This window comes from Octopus sinensis, linkage group LG5 (genome assembly GCF_006345805.1).
Source record: "Octopus sinensis linkage group LG5, ASM634580v1, whole genome shotgun sequence".
Classification (NCBI taxonomy): domain Eukaryota; kingdom Metazoa; phylum Mollusca; class Cephalopoda; order Octopoda; family Octopodidae; genus Octopus; species Octopus sinensis.
In genome coordinates, this window is record NC_043001.1 from 99,241,036 (window position 1) to 99,263,024 (window position 21,989).

The 21,989-nt window shown below is 36.3% G+C and overlaps 1 protein-coding gene across 1 annotated transcript; it reads left to right on the plus strand.

The window, feature by feature from the left end:
* The first annotated feature begins 4,893 nt into the window (after nt 1-4,893).
* LOC118763567 lies at nt 4,894-8,551 on the plus strand. Its single transcript, XM_036503144.1, has 2 exons — nt 4,894-4,913; nt 7,678-8,551. The coding sequence occupies exon 2, from the start codon at nt 7,745-7,747 to the stop codon at nt 8,549-8,551; it is 807 nt and encodes a 268-aa protein (XP_036359037.1). The 5' UTR covers nt 4,894-4,913; nt 7,678-7,744.
* The last annotated feature ends 13,438 nt before the right edge of the window (nt 8,552-21,989 follow it).

The window sequence follows — 21,989 nt, forward strand, 5'->3', positions numbered from 1 at the left end:
TTGAATGGAGAAAAGCCCTTGAAAGTCAAAGATTGGCTTTTACTTTTAAAAACGATTTACATAAACATACAGACACACATCATCATCATTGTCATCATCGTTTAACATCCACCTTCCAGGAGCTGGTCAGGCAAGAGCCTGCACCAAACTTCTGTGTCTGTTTTGGCAGGGTTTTTTTACAGCTAGATGTCCTTCCTAACAATAACTACCCAGCAGAGTGTACTGAGTGCTTTTTACATGGCACAAGCACAGGCAAAGTCACTTTTGGCAAGGTTTTTACAGCTGGATTCCCTCCCAAACACCAACCACTCTATAGTGTGGACTGAATGTTTTTTATGTGGCATCAGCACTGGCATGGTCACCAAGTAACTTGCAAGACAAAGATCCTTTGAGAAGACAAACACACACACACACACACACACACACACACCACACACACACACGCATTGAGATCATAAAAAATTTATAGACTTTCAAGAGAATATTAAATAATTGGTTTTTTTGTGGGGGACTATCTTGAAGCACAGTCATAAAGGCAGCCTTTAACTTTTTCAATCCCAAAAGTATTTCAATTGATATTATTTATAGCTTTATGCCTATGCTTCAAGATATTCTCAAAAAAAGGCAAAAACAATTCACACACACATGCACACACACATACACACACACACACACACACACCACACACACACACACACACACATGTGCATACATATATGCATACACATACACATACTCACACACGTGCACGCACATACACACAAGGGTACACATATATATACTCACACACATGTTCACACATGCACACCTATGCATACACACACATGCACACACATACACGTATGCACACACATACACATATACACACACACATGCACACACACACACACATGAGCACACACACACACACGCACGTACGTGTGTGGGTGTATCTCTGCATGTAAGTTTCTATATATGAGTTGAAACCTGCTAGTAAATGTATGGAACATGTGAACCGTCTTCCTGAGAAGGGCACAAAACATTCCTCTTTTTTTGTGAGGCCAGTGTGGTCGTGTCTGCTTCTCAAAAACAGGCTTACTCAGCCACAAGCATGGTGAAGGAAACACCACCATCTACCAATGTGATATCCAGCCTTGTGTAGCAGAGTGTGGGTCAGCCAGTGGACTTGCTTGACATTGTAGATCCCAACATTCTGATGGTAAGCTGTGGCTGGAGGATTGACTTGTGGTCGATGTGGAATGACTTGTAAGTCTCTTGCTTGCCTTAGGAGAGACATATGAAATGTTACGAGCAAGAGAGAGATGAAACTTGAGATGCTACTGAGAGTGAAACGGGTCAAGAAAGAGGTCCTACTCGGTCATGTGTTGACTTCAACCATGTATGTATATAAATACACACACACTCAGGTGCACACACACACACACGTGCACGCACACACACACACACACACACACACACACACACACACACACACACACACACACTCATGTACACACACACTCAGGCGCATGCACACACACACACACACACTTACGTACCCACACACATACACAAGCATGCGCTTACACACACAAACACATAAATATACATAAAACACACACACACATGTGTTAAGCATTTAAACTTGTGTTAAGCATTATGATACTATTTGCTAATTTTAACAATTTTTTTTTTTTTGTATCCAAAATATTAAAACAGGTTTGACAGGTGAATATAATATAATTATACCCAACAATAAGATGAAATAAACAATAATAGAACAATAGAGTACACAGCAAACATGCAATAAAATCAGACTAACCAACACAGGCTGACATTATGAAGAATTAAGATAATTAATACATTTATAGAATTAATAGGACTATTACTTCTGTTTAAGTCAATATTTAACATCTACAATGATGTTGTGTTAATTTTATAATTGTTAATTATATTTCTACCAAGGACAATAGAAGTCTGTCTGTTATCTGAAATAATAACAGTGTTAGCAACTGTATAAAGAAGAATGTGTCTAGATGTTACTCAACTTATAATATGTGAATATATGTGAATGTATTTGTGAAGGTGCATAACCTAGTTATTAAGACATTGCACTCATGATTGCAAGATTGTGGTTTCAATTCTCAGACAAGTGATGCTTTTTATCCTTGAACAAACCACTTCATTTTATGGTGCTCAAGTCCACTCAGCTGTAAATGGGTCACACTGTAACAGAGTAGCATAAAGTTCAATGGAAATATTGGTCTACTTGTCGAGCTAGAAGGGTTTCATCATTTGAAAGCTACAACAATGCAAGGAAATGCATTGTGATCAGTGGTATATAACAACACCTGATAGTCCGGTTGATACAGTAATACAGTGAAATGAATGTATTCGGGCTGTGTGTGTAGGTTTGTGAGTGTATTTGACAGGGAGGGTAACACTTTGGAGCATTGTCTTAGCTAAATGGTTAAGAAGTTCCCTTTATGATCATGAGATTCCAGATTTGATCCCCTCTATATTGTAGCACCCTAAGAAAATGTTTTCTGCCATATCTTAAAAGAAAATCATTAATGGCAATGGATAAGGCATCTGACTTCGAATCAGAAGATTACGAGTTCGTGTTTCATTGTGGTCGCAAATAATTTTTTAAAGGCGGTGCTCCAGCATGGCCACAGTCAAATGACTGAAACAAGTAAAAGAGTAAAAGAGTCTGCATTAAATCTGCAGTTTCATTAGGATTGAGCTTATCCCAGTTTCTGAGATGTATAAGCAACTGAAATTCTAAGACTCTTTCCTGGATATGATGCCAGCCCATTGCAAAATTAAACCTCAGCTATTGGTACACGTTTTTAGCTAAATGAACTGGAGCAACATGTAATGAAGTGTCTTGCTCAAGAAAACAATATACCACCTAATCCAAGAATCAGACTTAAAACCTCACTATCATGAGAGCAAACCACTAACCACTAAGTTACACACTTCCATCCTCTAGAGTTAATCTAAAACCTGTGAGTGAAATTAGAGACAAAAACTTCATTGAGACCTATCAATTTCACTGAACCCATAATTCAAAGGGTCAATCTTGTAACCCTTAACATTAGCATATTGATAAAACATCTCACATATGACTTCTGTATACAAATACACACACACATATAAATACATGTATGCACTCCACACACACATACATCCAACGCATATATGAAAAGACTACATCTAAAAGTTGTTTCTTCTTCATTCACTTTTGTTGGATGCAGCCTTAACCAGGTGTAACTGATGTGATCAGATGGTGTAAGTATCCAATGGTTACTTGTTTCAACCTTGAACTGTAACACCCTCCAATAGGCAGACCAACAGCAGTGGCCAAATCACTGCCCTCCTCCCCTTATTCATCCAACTTAGCTCCTCTCTCTTATTCCATAAACAGCCAAGAGGTGCTTTCTGCTGCCTCTTTCATTCTACAAGGAGCTAACTTTCTCTCTCTTCTTCTTATTCCGATGGCTGTAAGAATCCGCTGTACTGGCAAGGCAGGATAACCTCTACAGCTAACCATGAGTGGGAATAACTATCCCTGCAATCCTGCAAAACTCCTGTGGGACAGTAAGTTTGATTGGGATTATCTTCTTTGCTTTCTTAGACCACAAAACTATATCTGACCCCAGGATCATCTGAACAATCTGGAGACCTACAACCTCTCTCTTAGGTCCACTATCTTACCCTATGATTAGGTCTTTATAGCCTGCTTGCTCTAGTTGTGTTAGATGGTTTTTCTCCTTCCATCATAAACTCGACTGATGCTCTTGGTTTATTCTGTGGTTAGCACTTCTTATTTCTTTATTGCACACAAGGGGCTAAACATAGAGGAGACAAACAAGGACAGACAAAGGGATTTAGTCGATTACATCGACCCCAGAACGTAACTGGTATTTAATTTATCAACCCCGAAAGGATGAAAGGCAAAGTCAACCTTGGCGGAATTTGAACTCAGAACGTAAAGACAGACAAAATACCACTAAGCATTTCACCCGGAGTGCTAACATTTCTGCCAGCTCGCTGCCTTAAGTGGTTAGAAATACACAAGAAGTGGTTAGCACATTTTGTGTATTTCTTGCTCCACAGTGGGAACAAATGTCATAAGCACCTAGTCATGTAACTCTATTGAGTAATTGTGTTTTTACATCCAAATAAAATGTGCTCCATGGTGCCTCTTTCTATAAAGTCTTTACAGTTAGCCCTTCTTCATGCCTCACCTGTGCAGATTAATGCACATCAAATCAATGTCACCTGAACAGGTGCATGGCGTACAACTCACAAGGTGTTGAAATGATTGCAGAGCAACATGAGATGAAGTGTTTTTCTCAAGAACACAATGCACAATTGTTCAGGAAGTGAAACCATGATCTTGCAAATCATGAATGCAACACCCTAACCACTAGGCCATGTGCCTTCATATACACACACACCTACGCATGCACACACACAGACACACACACACAGACACACACACATACACACATACACACAGACACACACACACACACACCACACACACACACACACACATACATACATAGCATATGATGGGCTTCCACAAAGTTGAATAATAGGTTTCTGTTTATTCATTTTTTTGTGCTTTGTCTTTTGTGGGGGTTTTTGCGGGGTGGGTGGGGTTCAGCTGAATTTGTCTGGTATCGATTTAACTTGTGTTTCAATTGTGTGTTTACAAATGGTAGCCAGTCAATGACTAACGTCAGGATTTGCCATATATAGAGCATAATGTTTAGCCAAGAACAATAACACTGAGATAATAAATTTAGTATCATTTACTCAGGTATTTCTGGATTCTTTCATTGTTAGTTCAGTGATGTTTATAAAATTTTCCATGGCTGTGCGGTTAAGAAGGGACTGAACCTGAGAAGAAGAGACATTAGGTAAGGCTCCTCTACTATGGCCCCAGGCCATCCAATGTCTTGTGAGTGAATTTATAGTTGAAAACTGTTTGGAAACCCATCATGCATGCACGCGTGCGCGTGTGTGTGTGTTTTGTATGTATGTGTGTACATGAATATGTATGTATATATGTGTGTGTCTCTGTGTTTGTCCACCCACCCACCAACTATCACTTGACAACCAGTGTTGGTTTGTTTGTGTCCCCAGAACTTAGGAGCTCTTAACAAAAACGTCTTATAGAATAAGCACCAGGCTTAAAAATAAAATAAGTACTAGGGTTGATTTTTCTTTTTACTAAACCCATTAAGGCAGTGCCCCGGCATAGCTGCAGTTATATGACTGAGACAAGTGGAAGATAATAAGAAAAATTAAAGATAACTGTAAAGAAGTGATGTCCATTATTATTCACTTCAATGTCAGTTTGCTCTGTATGACAATCATATTCTTTAACAATTCCATGTGAGTTACAGCTGCTTCACCAGATGCACCTCTGTCATTGGCAGATGTGTGCAGCATTATCTGTTGGTTGTGTGAAATTGTGTTTGGATGCTACATTGATTTCTCTTTGTTGCCGATTTTTGCTTTTTTCTTTTTCTTTTTTTTTGTTGTCTTTTCTAGTTTTACTATATTTTTTAATGTTTCACCTATTTATTGTGTAGAATATGTGCAAGGAGAGTTGTGCTTCTTTGTTGGCTGATGTTTGTGTTTCACATGTGTTGTGTGATGTTATTGAATGAATGGAGCTTTGTGGAAAGTAAAGATGAAAGATGATATTATCATTAAGAGATGCAGCACAAAGTTTTGTCAGTGAATAGGTCGCGGTCTCAAAGCGACGAAAATATTTTGACAAATTAAATTTAAATGTTGAAGTGAATCTAACGGTTTTTGTGTTTCTTAAATGGCTTATAAACACCTTCCACACTGTGATATTAATATTGTTGTCATTAAAGTAGTGAGAAGGCAAAATCATTTGCACATCAAACAAAATGCTTGGCAGCGTTCGTTCCAACTCTTTACGTTCTGAGTTCAAATTCCATCAAAGTTGACTTTACTTTTCCATCCTTTCAATGTAAATAAAATAAAATACCAATCAAGTACTGGGTTAATGCAATCAACTTATCCTACACCTAAAATTGCTAGCCTTATGTCAAAATTTGAAAGAATAATTATCATTGTTGTTGTTATTGTTACTACTACTACTACTACTATTTTCTGAGTTCAAATCTTGCATTCGTCAACTTTACCTTTCATCCTCTTAGGTCTGATAAAACAGAGTAGTTGAAGACTGGGGTCAATATAGTTGACTTACCCTCCTTACCTCCAAATTGTTAGCTTTATGCCTAAATCAAAAACAGAATTATTATCATCATCATCATCATTATTATTATTATTATTATTATTATTATTATTATTATTATTATTATTATTATTATCTGGTTAATTCTGTGAGAGCAGACAGCATCCTGTTGTCAAAGATCTCACAGGGTCTTTTCCCACAAATTATTATTATTATTACCTCTGCCTTAGCAAAGGCGGAGGTATTGTTTTCAGTCATGTTTGTTTGTTTGCTTGTTTGTTTGTCCGTGGACAAGATATCTCAAGAATTGCTGGACGGATTCGGATGAAACTTTCAGGGATGTTTGGCCCTGTAACTGGCACAAACTGATTAGATTTTTGGGATTGATCCGGTACCGGACAAGCGTTCTGGATTATTTTTCCTGTTTTTTTTTTTTTATTTTTGAGAGCAGTCGAGTTCATTTTCAGTATTCTTGTTTGTGAGAGCAGTTGAGTATATATCAGATATTCTCATTTTAAAAATCATCTCTGGCTAATTGTTGAGAGGATGTTGGTGTTGCCTTGGCAGAAGTTTGCGCTCTCTGAGTGCTCTTGTATTTATTATCATCATCATCATCATCATAATTATTGTTTTCAATATTGTTAGTTGCTTTGTTTTGTATGAGCTGTTCCAAGTCTTTTCAGAGATGTCAATGAACAGTAAGTTGGACCTTTTACTATGGGTGTTATTTATGAGTAGCAATGATATATTGCAAGGAAAGGAGACCAAATACTGAGAATTAAGATTTCATCAAAAGTTTGTTGTAATATTTATAGTAATATGGGTGATTTTAAAAGATTTTAAAAGATTCAGATATTTCAAGTTGACAGTGGTTTCCTTTGGACATGAGCTGTACCTATGTGAACACTATATTGTGATTCTGATTAGGCCTTGAAACTGGTTTTATAAAACCGGTTAAAACCGGTTTTATATTATGATCAGTAAAACCGAAACAGATTTGCCAAAACCGATTTTAATGCTTGTTGTTTCTATTTTTTTTTTTCGCAAAACATCTCTCCATTTTTTTCTTTTGAAGAAACATCGTTGAAACTGAACTAACTGAACTGTTGTCAGTCGCCTTTAGTTGAGAGTGCTGTCTGTTTCATTGAAACATATCACAAGATATCAATTCTCACCTTCTCTCCTCTTGAATCTTAGATCAGCACCTTGTCATTTCTTTCACTAACCCCTGGCTGACTCTTTGAATTTGGAAGTAACAGAGTTTATTCATAGCAAGTCAAGGGGATGCTGTTAGTCTTCAGTCAGGTGATCTTTCATGTTAAGCATATGTAATAACCAGTTCCAGATTCATTTCAAGGAAGTAACACTAACTAAATTTTTTTCTTAATTATTTTCATTAGCCCTAGCATGATAAAAAGAAAATCAACTGTTTGGAATTTTTTCGATAGGAAAAACAAAGATGAAGCTCAATGCAATAAGTGTGATAAGATCACAAAGTCTTCTGGAGGATCTACTATGTCTCTGATCTTGCGCTTGAAGAAAATTCATCAAATCGACATAAATCAAGATGCAAACCAGCCTCCTGTGAAAATGACAAGAACAATGGAACACTTTTTAACAAAGAAATCAATGGAAGAAGTTTCAAAATTAGCTGCTATGGATGGATTCTCTTTCAATTCAATTGCCAAAAGCGATTTTATACAGAGAAATCTTCAAAGTCAGAGAGGCAAATATGATAAATTACAACCACCATCTGCAAACGGAGTCAGGAATATGGTAATGAATTATTACATAACCAAGAAAGAAGAACTTATTCATTATTTCAAGAAAGAAGTAGCGCTGGGGATTCGCTACTCATTGACATTGGATGAAAATACATCAATTCAAAATAAACGATATATGAACATAAATGTTCATGGGAAAGACAATAATTGGTCGTTGGGTCTTATTGAGATCCATGGCTCCCTTAATAGCAAGAGAACAGAGCAATTTGTGAGAGGACATCTTCGTGAATTTGGATTGAACTTGGATATACACATTGTTGGCTGTACGACAGATGGTGCTTCTCTGATGGTGAAATTCGGAAAAGAAATAAGACCTGATCACCAACAATGTCTCACACATTGCATACATCTGTCTGTGAGTAACATTCTCTATCAAAAAAATATTGAAAATATTGCCTCAACCGATGAGACTGATAAAAAAAGTGAAGAGATCGCTATAACAGATGATAGTGATGATGAAGCTGACATAAGCCAACAAGACACTTTTTTAAACAGACTTGGCTCACGAAAATGCTTGTTTTCCCCAGCTAAAACCTGAATTTAATAAAGTTTTAAATAAGGTAAGAAAAATTTCAAAACTTTTCCGTAAATCTCCTACAAAAAATGAAATTTTGCAAGATTTTGTACAAGTGAACTTTCAAAACAGAGAATATAAACTTATGCTGGATTGCAGAACCAGCACATTCCATATGATTGAGAGATTTTTGAAATTGAAAAGCTGCATTCCAAATGCTCTATGAGCAGTACTTTCCACAGATGCCATAGCTGACGAAGAATGGAAATCTCTCGATTTACTATATGAAATTCTGCATCCAGTAGAATTTATTTTGAAGGCTAATTGCAATGATGATACGGATTTACTGAAAGCAGAATATTCTGTAGATTTTTTATTGAATAAACTTAATAGCGTTGGCAACCCTTTGGCTCTAAATTTTTGTGAAAAACTTATGCATAGATATAATAAGAGAAGAAATGTCAAAACCTTGACTCTCTTGAGGTATTTACATAAGCTAAGGAAGTTTAATGGTGAATCAATCTGTGGACCTTTTCTTTTTTAATGAAACAACATTTAAGGAAGTATGCTAAACAAACTTATAGGAGATTATTTCCTGAACATGACGCTGAGAACACAACAGAATTATACGAAGAAAATTAAATAGGAGGGAACCTAAAAACAAGTGTTACTGTTGTCCCATCTACTTACGAAGGTAATGAACTTGTAGCGTACCCTTAGTGAAATTCATCCTATCTGACATATATAACATAAATACAGATGTAGCAGATAATAGCTAATCTTCGGCCGCTTGAGCGTTGTTGTGTCCACTACCCTGATTGGTTGGTTTTGGCATGATTTGTTTCTTGCTGTATTACACGCCACTGTGCAACCCAACCAATTGCAACCTTCTGATAAGGTCCCATGACACAGTCTTCTAAATTCTCTGCTGGAGCCTATAATTTGCTATAAATGCTTCAGTGATTCACCCTATCTTGTCTTTGGCTCTAGGCCTTCTAAGGTCTAGTCACTGACCACAGAGCGACTCAGCCAGTTCCAACGACAGCCTGTTCCAGACAGCGACAGACAACACTAGCAGTATTTCAGGACCTCCATCTCCGTTGTCGTCACCTTAACATCGCCTCCACCACTGTCGCTTTCAGCTTATCAACACCAACAACTTATCGCACATACACAGCCATTCGCTTAGGTTTAACTTCTCACTGTTTGTGAATACTTCACCATGGTTAACAGTAAGCTCAACCTGCGAGAATTTCCTGTATCAAGTAACCCGGCACAGCATAGTAGCTACAACCTCTACACGACACGTGTAGTAACTGGTTCTGCCATGTGACCTCAACTTCTTGTACAGAACTCCAACTATTGTGTATCTTACTATGAACTGGTATCTATCTTCATCTTGTGTCTGAACATTCATCTAGCATCCTATTGTAACCACTTTCTATGCTCTGTATTTTATCTCACACTTCATTGTGTCTGAACTTCTAACGTCCTGTTATAGACTTTCTATGCTCTGTATTTTATCTCACATGCATACACCCTTGTTTGTACACACCTACACATTATGTATGCTTGACGGCCTGTCTATTATTATTGTTCTTATGTACTTATGACACACTCACATGTACACACACTCTGCTACCCACATGATAACATCTAAATAGAACCTTTCTCTTAAACATTCTCCGGTTGTGTCATCTTCTTATTCCTTTCTAGCACTCTTATTCATTTATCCATATTTTGGCTTTTATTGTAAGGTGACTGTGTGGTGTTTAAAGGAGTCATTCATTCGTTACCTCTCCTTTTCACACAGTTGTTCTACAAATTCATGCGTGAATACACAAGCGCAATGAAGAAAATGAATGAAAAGCCCAACATAGTAATAGATGGATTTGAAATCTCTAAAGAATTTGAATATTTTGAAGCAACTTCGAACAGAAGTGAAAAGCTCAAGAAACTTTATAGAGCATTGCTTATAACTAAAGCAACTAGAGTCCAGTCGGAAAGAGCTTTTTCAATTACTGGACTTTTCAATACAAAAACTAGGACGAATTTGTCAGGTAAAACACTGAATGCATTGTGTTTTTTAAAAGATTATTTTTGAAGGAAAGTGAATCATGAAGCAAGTCAAGAAACTTGATTGATTCTCAAAAATACGACTTGGAAAAACGTTGCATTCCTGATTAAATAAATATAATACCATTATTTTTTGTTATTGTTTGTACATAGATACAGATACAGGCACCATCAACATATTTGTGGATATCAGTCAACCTGTTACTATCTCTCTTTCTCTGTGTATGTATATAAACAAAATACAATATACGACAAACTTCTTCGTTACAGGGACACCGCTCTAACTCCACAAAAAACGGTTTTTAACCAGCTTTGAGAATTATTTATACTTGTTTTGGGGAATTATCGGTTTTTTGTGTGCCCTAGTTCTGATACATTTGGGTTTCCTGATATATGACCATAATATTTAAGAGTACCATTTGGTATCATCTCCCAAAACTCTAAAGTTCATAGGTACAGTAATTGTTCTTAGATGCTACATTCCCAACACCTCTGTTTCAAAGGTTTTGCATTTGCTCAAATTTTCAAATATTTTCACAGAAGTGTCACAGAATGCTGGGATTAACATGTCTATGAGCACATTTTATCAATGTGATTTTTCACTCCAGCATCTAGTCTACTGGATTGAATAGCACAATCAGTTTGAATTCTAAAGTCCCAAAGAATGGTGATATCTTATTTTCTACCACTTTGGTATGTTTATATTCCCACTATTTCTTCTCGTTGTAATTATTGTTTATGTTCTGAGTTCAAATTCTGTGAAAGTTGACTTTGCTATTCATTCTTTTGGGGGTTGGGGGCATGGTCAATTAAATAAGTGCCAGTTGAGCACTGGTGTCAATGTAATTGACTAGTCCCCTACCCCAAATTTCAGGCCTTGGACCTATAGTAGAAAAGGTCATCATCACTGTCATCATCATCATCACTATCATCGTCGTTATCATCATCGTTGTCACCATCATCATTGTCATCATCATTATCAATATCATTACAACCACCACCACCACCACACCATCATCATCATTATAATCACTGTCGTTGTTGTCATCGTCTCATCACTATTACAAAGTAGACTGGATGGTTATAGCTGGAATGTCTTTAATCACAGCTCTGTTTGATCAGAGCTGACCTGAAGCTAAGCAACAACAACAACAGCAGTAAATCAAGATTGCAATGCCTAGTGTTTGTAGTAATTCTAAGGGTTTTAGTTACGTGTTATTATTGCGTAGGGAGAGTGGAATGCAAGGCTGTTTCTTTATTATGAAATAATTGTCTTCTGTACAGTTGAAGCTTGTCATGTCTCCATCAGACGTTTTTGAGGGTTCTGATCATGTAAGCAGTGTGTGTGTGTGTGTGTGTGTGTGTGTGTGTGTGTGTGTGTGTGTGTGTGTGTGCGTGTTTAAAGGTTGCTTTGTGTTGCTTTTTGCTGTCATTCTGCCTGATATTGCCTCTGCCAATACAAAAATTCCAATTTTGAAGTATTCCTATTTATATTATAACCTCTACTTGTGACCTTGCAAGAATCTTTTGTTGAGTTATGTTCCAGACACCAGTTTAATAAAAGTTTCTAACATGGGCACAAGGCCACAGATTTTAAAGGAGAAGTCCTGATGATTATGCTTTGACCCCATCACTTGACTAGTACTTTATTTTATCAGCCAAAGCCAAAGGTAAAGCTGACTTAACTGTTATTTAATCTCAGAATGTAAAGATCTAGTAAAAATACCACTAGTCATTTTTCTATTGCTCCAGTAATCCTGTAGCATAGATATTTCATTAACTATTTATCATTAATTATTGATAGTAATTTAAATGGATTGATATCCACAAGCAATATATATTATTAGAAATATGTCCACAAAATAGGTTAAAAACAGATTTTATTTGATAGATCTAGAAGCAGTCTTGGATGGACTGGTTTCAAAAGCTTTAGGTTGAATGCAGTTGAGTGGTTTTCAAAAGCAAAGACATATATCTCAATAGTAGTAGTATCTCAAAAGATCTATAACATCCTTACTAGTCAGCTATAGCTTAGTGTCCTAGTTACAGGATACTTTTGAATTACATCTTATCAGAGTTATTTTAGGTTAGTATGATTGGGATGGTTCCTTTTCATAGCTAGTTTTCCTTTAAGAAGTTAACCTAATTCTATTAAGATAGATATAAAGAAGATCTGCCAGTGATGCATTTAAAATATTGTATAGAAGGATCAACTAATGAAAAATTGGTAATTTTCTTTTAACTTATTACCTTAGTTTTAGGAAAGGAGATAGAACTCAAAGCCTTTTCAGGATTTTCTAAACTGGTGTAGAAAAGGAAGTGCTTATGTTTGGTTTTAGCCATGATGGCTAAGACAAACTAAAGAGCAAAAGAACTTGTGTAAGGTGAATATGGTTGATATTTGATATTAACTCTTAAAGATTAATGGCCAAAATTTTAATTAATAGCTAAGATAAGTATTAATGGCCAGGGTAAAGATTAATGGCCATGATAAAATTTAATAACCAAGATAAAGATTAATAGCTCAAGGAAAAGATTAATGGCCAAGGGAAAGATTAATAGCCAAAGTGAAAGAGTAATAGCCAATGGAAAATATTAATGGCTGAGAGAAAAGATTAATGGCCAGGGGTAAAGATTAATGGTCAACAAAAAAGATTAATGACCAAGAGAAAAGATTAATGTTAAACAATAAAGATTAATAGCCACTGAGAAGTATAATCAGAGGAGGAAGTCACACAGGTTTGCATATCTAGGAAAGAGATATGCAAGAGATATGAAAGAAATGGGAAGTATGTTTAACAATACATGACAGAGTGATGTAAAGAAAAGAAAGTGAAGTGCAATAATTGGGCCTAGTTTGGAGAAGTGTGGATACCACTGAAAAATTCAGAAAAAAAAAAGAGAGAAAAGATCAGCCTAACTGCAAAGAGAGGTCACAGCTTGATAAAAAGTGATAAAATTTGGCTTCAAATTTTGACAAAAGGCCAGCAATTTTGGGGTAGAGGTACATTGACCCCAGTGCTCAAATGGTATTTATTTTATCACCCACCAAAGGATGAAAGGCAAAGACCACCTTGGTGGAATTTGAACTCAGAAAGTAAAGACAAACGAAATGCCACTAAGCATTTTGCCTGGCATGCTAATGGTTCTGCCAGCTTGCCACCTTAAAAAATTATAAAATATTGACGAGTAATTTGATATGCCCTTATGCATCTTTGTTATTCAAATACATGTCATTAGATAAAGTTGTTTCTCTTAGTAAATTTGGGTTCATTTGTGCGTGTGTGTGTGTGGGGGGATGCATGTGTATTTGTGCTTGTCTGTACCTTTGGACAACCAGTACTTCGGCAAAAATAAAACTGACCTCAGTACTTGCTTAAAAGTAAGTACTGAGTTCAATTTGATTGACTAACCCCAGCATGGTCACCACCTAGTGATTGAACCAGTAAAAGAGCAGTAATGTGTTTCCTTAGAAATATGATTGTGAAAAAGGTAAGCTATGCCCATTCAATCAATTTTCTAGAATCATGTATCAACCCGTTCAATATTTCCAATGTTGAGGTTGGACAGTATCTTGGTTGCTATTTCAAAATAGCTGATTCTCTTTTACTAGTTTGTCAGTGTTTACGTATAAAATTTTAATGCTTATTTTTGCTTGGGTTTGATTATTAAATACAACTTCCCCATATCGCATATAAAGTGTGTATGTTTTGAAATTGGAAGCTATTTCAAATAAAAGTGATGAAGTGTTTAACTGAATGCAATCTTTCAACAGTTAATGCCACAACTAAAGCCAGACAAGTTTTGTGTGGGATGCATCAGCACACTTGCTAATGAGATGTGAAGGAATTGGCCTGCTTTTGAAGCTGCCCTGCATTTCCTTGCTTTCCATTTCCTCAGACATATATATGTCTGAGACTCATTGCAATGCTTTGACCTATTTTGAAGATCTACCAATAAGTCTATGGGATGATGGCGGTCGTAATGGAAGTAGTTACGGCAATAGCAGCAGCAGCAGCTGTGACAGCAGTAGCAGTTGCAGCAGCAGCAGTGGTGCTAGTGGTCAGAATAATAGTAGTAGCAGTGGCAGCAGCAGTGGTAGCAGCAGCAGTAGTGCTAGTGGTCATGATAATAGTAGTAGTAGGGACTGGCAGCAGTGGCAGCAGCAGCAGTAGCTAGTAGTAATAGTAGTAGTAGTAGTAGTAGTAGTAGTAGTAGTAGTAGTAGTAGTGGTGGTGGTGGTGGTGGTGGTAGTGGTGGTGGTGGTGGTGGTGGTGGTGGTGGTGGTGGTGTGGTGGTGGTAGTAGTAGTAGTTGTAGTAGTAGTGGTGGTGGTGGTGGTGGTGGTGGTGGTAAGACACACTTGATACTATTTACATAGAAATGCAATTAAGTTCCTGACAATTCTCTGTAAAATTTATTTATTTATCATACATTCAGCTTTAAACAGCCTGCCTCTCTTTGCTATTTTCTTCTCCATCCTTTTCTCTTCCTCCTTATTTCTCCCTAACCCTCTCTCTGACTCTGTCTTTTTATATAGAGGTTGTGTGTGTGTGTGTGTGTTCACATGCAAGCAATCATGTTCCATAAGTAAGATATTATTTAAACTTTAATATAGGCCCAGGAGTGGCTGTGTGGTAAGTAGCTTGCTTACCAACCAAATTGTTCCAGGTTCAGTCCCACTGCGTGACACCTTGAGCAAGTGTCTTCTACAATAGCCTCGGGCTGATCAAAGCCTTGTGAGTGGATTTGGTAGACAGAAATTGAAAGAAGCCTGTCATATATATATATATATATTGTGTGTGTATGTGTTTGTGTGCCTGTGTTTGTCCCTCCACCATCACTTGACTACTGATGTTGGTGTGTTTATGTCCCCATAACTTAGCGGTTCGACAAAAGAATTGATAGAATAAGTACTAGACTTACAAAGAATAAGTCCTGAGGTCAATTTGCTCAACTAAAGGTAGTGCTCCAGTATGGCTGCAGTCAAATGACTGAAACAAATAAAAGAAAGAGAAAATAATATTAAATATTTTATAAGGTCTCAAAGAACTTCTGTGTGTACATGTGTAAGTATGGCTGTGAATATGTGTGAACAGATATACGTGTGTGTGTATATACATGTACATTTATATATATATCATTATCATCATCATCATCATCATTTAGCGTCCGCTTTCCATGCTGGCATGGGTTGGACGGTTCAACTGGGGTCTGGGAAGCCAGAAGGCTGCACCAGGCCCAGTCTAATCTGGCAATGTTTCTACGGCTGGATGCCCTTCCTAACGCCAACCACTCCATGAATGTAGTGGGTGGTTTTTACATGCCACCGGCACAAGTGCCATTTTTATATTTTTTTATCCTTCGTCCTGAATTCTCGCCCCTCCATCTTTATCCCTATTTACTCTTATTACCAGGTTCCTTCACGTCTGTCTGTATTTATATATGTATATATTTATTTATTCACTTATTTATATTACCTCAAAATCCAAGCTTCCTCATTCTACATTGAGAGAAAGACGGGATGGACGCTTCATTTTTGTGCTGGTGCCGCATTATGTCGTACACGAATGAGAGGATTTGCATCCCCAACGTAGAATTTTTGATGTAATACATGTCCTTGAGGTAGTAATTGTGCGCGGCTGAAGAAGGCCATAGACACACATTATGCATTGTTAGAAATCCGTCTAATAAAGGCCCGAAACATATGTACCGCTGAATCCTTGGCATCATGTTTTTATTTTGATTAATTTACTCCACCACCTACACCACCAAACGGTATATACAGGTGCTTACAATTATCAAGTACTCACCCTGAATTTCTATATATATATATATACATATATATATATGTGCTCTAATTTTTACTTTGTAAATTATTATAGTTTATCATTTGTAAATTTTTTTCTCCGTTGATTTCGTTTATATATCTTTTTGCATTTTGTCATTCATTTGCTTTTGTTTACGTCCACTTTTAACTATAGTTTTTATTCGAATATATATTTCTTTGTCATTGTTCTCATTATTATATCATCAATAGTATATATTTTAAGTTTCATTCCTACATTTTATTAATTTATACGCATGTTTATAGGCATAAGTCACATTTGAATTTAGTTTTGTAATTTTTTTTTTTTAATCAATTAAATTATGGCTTGCACAGCAAGGTTCAGCGAATTTATTTGCACATATGCATATTTGTCTGTTAATTACATTTGTAGCTGTTAAAATATTAAAATATAGAAATTGGTATTGAATTATAATAAAGTTATTAAGAGGCCTGACGATTGGGGTTGCGTTTAAGAAATGTTCCTGTAAAAGACTGTGTGTTTAAGGAACAGTAAAACGAACCTCAAGAAACATGTGTAGCAGAGAAATTTAGAAATGATTAGTAAGAATTAAAATAAAATTCTATTATATGGTGTGATGTATATTAGGATTTGATGTTTTGCATGGAGACTTCTATCTCTAAATAACATATATATATATATATATATATATATATATTTGGTAGGGTTGGTGAAAGGAAGGGCTCCTAGCCAGCAAATTCCTAGCCAGCAAATTCTGTCCAACCTATGAAAAAGGGGATGTAAAATGATGATATATATAATCATATATATATATATAATAATATATATATATATATATATATATTATATATATATATATATATATATGCCATCTTCAGCTGCACAAATATATAAATAGAATTTTAACCAGTTGGGCACATTAATATAATTTTTCTCAAATATTCTAACAGAGCAAGAAGATGGAAGAAATTCATGTTGTTGCTATTGTAGCTTAAAATTAATATATAGATAACATGTTTATCTTTCCTGTTATTCCATAAGTATATGCCCTGAGCAGTCTTTATAGAAATCACCTAAAAAGTACAGGAATGAATATTAAACTGGTTCTATGTAATCTTTCCTTTTTAATGTTTATAATTGATATATACACACATTTTGCCTATTTTGGTTATGATATTAGTTTTGAAAATCTAAAATTTTATTTTTTATTCAGCATAACAATATTGTTTATAAACAATCACCCATAGTGCCACAAAATAAAATTTCCTCTGTATTAACATTTTAGGTTTCTTAGTGTCTTGCCCCTTTAACTGGTAATTAACATCATGATTTAAAGTCTTCCCCTACCCAGCCTCTTTTTATAGACAGTTACTTCATATCCAATGAATATCTTCTTCCCTCCCTGAGGGAAAGGGATACATATGACAATATTTATGACTATACCTAGCCATGAGCAGTCAACCCACTCCTCTCCTTCATTCAAAAAAGATACAGTCTTCTAGTCTTAGATTTAGTAGTTGAGAAAGAAATAAATGAATTAGAAATGAATCACAATCCTTTACAACACTATCACCCCAATAAGCATCATGCGATTCTTGGAGGTGTAGTCTATTCTTAGCTCAATAGCAACAACATGAATTTCTTCCATCTTCTTGCTCTGTTAAAATATTTGAGAAAAATTATATTAATGTGTCCGACTGGTTAAAATTCTATTTATTTATTTGTGCAGCTGAAGATGGCATTGCATTTAAATGGAGCTGCTTGAAACAGTTGTACTGCATCACTAGTTGATATCCTGTTGCTTATTTTGATTATATATATATAATTAATAATATCAGGGTAATAAAGATTTTAGAAATTTTTACTACCAGTGGCCTAGCGTATAGAAAAATTAGTCAATAGACTATACATTATTCATATAAAATACAGGGTATATTTAAACACATTAAGAGGCCTCCATCATAGGAATCCTTTATGCTAGAAAGAACAGCTAAAATCCAAACCACTAATTAGGGATAAATTCTTGAAGGGAATGAAAAATAAAAACATTTACCATCTCTTTCCTGGACCATGGTTTCTGACTTATTTTAGTAAATAAAATAATTTACCAGGCGAAGTCTTCATCAACAGGGACACCAAAGATTAAATATATAAACAACGAGGCCAATCCAGCATGGGTCTCATTGCTTATACATTTCAATTTTTCTCAAATCCACTGCGCAAGCATAGTCTTTTTTGTTGGCAGCAAAAAGATGCCAGCAAATTCTTTGAATGAATCTACTAGAATGCTAGGCCACTGGTAGTAAAAATTTCTAAAATCCTTATTACCCTAATGTTATTAATTATGTATAATGATTTTTGGTAGATTCTGGTGTAAATAGTCTGAGATAATTTCTTCAGCCAATTAACTGGTCTGCTAGAACGTATCATGTAAGGTGAAGAATACATTAGTGTAGTTGGTGTTTTGGTGAGTGGAGGTGGTGCTTGTGGGGGTGGGGGTGGCAGTGTTTGTGGAATGATGGGGTGGTGTCATCAAGTGGCATAAATGTTTCGGAAAAGGCTTTTTTCACTCTGTCGACAGAGACAGTCTCTTTTTTTTCCATGAATGTCCACAGTGAACAGTTTCCGTGTGCTTCTAAGAATGCAATAGCATCCAGTGTAAGGAGGTGTGAGCGGTCCCTTGATGGCATCATTTCTTACAAACACACGAGTCCAGGTAGAAATATCTAGAGGCAATGTAGAAGAAACAGACTGGTCATGAGGAAGCATTGGTGGCAGGTCAGTAAGGAATGACCTGAGTCGCATCACGTAAGATGTGGGGTCTGCATTCAGTAAGTCAACAGGCATGTAGTGTGTGCATTCAGTAAGTCAACAGGCATGTAGTGTGTGCTGTATCTTGTTACCATTATAAATGGATAGGTTCATTTTCAAGTCAGATCACCACTTTAGTTGGATAGCGTCCACATCACGTCAGGGTCACCACTTTAGATGGATAGGTTTTTGTTCCATCTAATGTGATTCTGCTCAGAAGGCTGTTATTTTATTGTGGTAGGAACCCAGTAAAGAAATACATGGAACAAAGGTGATAACTTTAAATACATTTATTGAGGTCACACATATATATACACAAGCTGAATGAAAGTGGTTGATGGACGTTTATTCATATATATACACAAGCTGAATGAAAGTGGTTGATAGACGTTTATTCATATATCTACATGCATCTGTGTGGGTTGTATGTTAGCTGTTAACCCTGGTGAGGAAAGCTCATGAACAGTGATATGTTAGAACCAGTGTAATGTGTTGGTGCTGTGTAGATGTTGTTGACAACAATGGTGAGAGACATCACGGCAGCGATGAAGATGGAGATCACTGTAATGTGGACCTTAGAAGGTCTCAGAACCAACAGACATTGAGATTAGTAGGAGGTGAGCTTTTATCACTAATGATAGGCTCGAATGTTGTTTAGAAAAAGCTGTCTCATGTGATTTATTTGGTGCCTGTGATTGGTTGGGTTGCATATTGGAGTGCGATAAAGTAAGAGGCAAATTGTGCCAATACTAACCAATTAAAGTAGTAGACACAAGGGGGTCCAAAACAGTGTCCAAATGTTAGCTGTTACCTACTACATTTGTAAGTATGTAATATAAGAGAGGGTGCTCACTAGAGTTCACTACAAAGTCATCAACAACAGATATGATGTTATCATCACTGTAATACTAGTTCCCAACCAAGTAGAGTTTTTATGTTGGGAAACAGATGATGGTCAGTCGGGATCAAATAGGGAGGGTGATCAACCAGTTTGAAGCCACAGGCAAGCATAGCAACCATTGAAACCAAGGACTTGTATGCTGGAGCATTGTCCTGAAGAAACAAGATCCTTTTCATCAGTTTTACTGGGTATTTGGTCTTGATAGCCTTTCATGACTGCCTCAGCAAGTTTGCATAGTACTTTCCTTAAAAGTGTGGCCCTTTTGAAGATAGTCAATAAGTACAATGCCTTTTGCAACCCAAAAAACTGAAACCATCAGATTTCCTGCAGATGAAATGACCTTGACCTTCTTTGGAGCAGGTGAGGATGGGTGTTTCCACTGCATGAATTGTCTTTGGTTCAAAGCAATCAACCCAACACTCATCTTGGGCTAGAAAACATTCAAGAAAACCAGCCGGATCTGCTTCAAACAATGTCAGATTTCCTTGTGATGTGATCAGCCTGTTGCGCTTTTGATCAAGTGTCAGAAAATATGGCACCCACCAAGGAGAAACCTTCCTCATGCCAAGTTCATTGTGCATTATATTCTCAACTCTCTCACAGGATATGTTAATAGCATTGGCCATTTTAATTATATCGCCTGTCATCCATCATCAAGTAGTAAACACGACCAATGTTTTCTTTATGGTGATAGTTATCGGACATCCAGACCTCAGGTCATTTTCAAGATTTTCCCTTCCCCTGCTGAATTTAGCTACCTACTTTTGCACTGTTGATAAAGCTGAAGTGTCATCCCCTAATGTAGCAACTATGTTGGCATGAATGTCCTTAGGAGCTAAAATCTTTCTCTGCAGGTAATTGATAACATCACAATGCCAAATTTTGTCTATTTTCAAGAGAAGCTGCAGCTAGTTACTTTTGAAGTCAAATCTTTTTTTGAACAGTCAGATATCAGTTTACCTGGAAAGAAACAAAGCAGTTGTTAATAACAAGAGGTTCGAATGATCACAAGGTGGTTCATATCATCAGAGTCATTGTGTTGTTTCCAAGCAAAAACCAATAAAAATATTTCACAGCTCTAGCATCACTCCTTCATAGTCAGCCTATGAACTTTTCAGTCCACCCTTGTAAATCCCACAGACATTTTGTATGATGCCTTAACAATTCTAATCATCCAACACCAATGACTGCACTGTTAACACATGCATACATACTCACATGCATGCACATGTGGGTGTGAATGTGTTTGAAAATTGATATTTTGAAAAATAACATTCTTTCACCCACTTCCAAGATTATGTTTTCTTTACATTGGAAGCCCTTCCTATAAATTCTTGTCTCTGCTATTTATGCTTTTTTAATAGATTTTACACTAAATTCTCAGAATGCAAAAAACCCAAATAAATAAACTAAAAAGAGGGCAAAATAATAACTTATTATTATTATTATTATTATTATTATTATTATTATTATTATTATTATTATTATTATTAAATGAAAACTCACAGCTTATTTTGCTGGGTATGATGGAAAGTGTCAGCTGTCCACAGCCAGCAGACTAAGGTGACACTTGTTTATTGGTCATGCTTCAAGAACCTGTGAAGAATTCTTGCAGTTCCAAGCAATGCTGATTTTTGTATGTGTTCTACCTTCACCCTTGCACCAATCTTTTTCAGCCATGTTGGTAGTTGAGTGCTGATACTTCCAAGTACACCAACAACTGCTGGTATCATGTCTACTCTCTTCAATGACCACATCCTTTGCATTTCCCACTTTAAATCATCATAGTTGTTTTATTTTTTCTCCTTCTTCCACATTGATCCTGTGTTCACTGGGGCATGCTATGTCAATTCCCCAAGGAACTC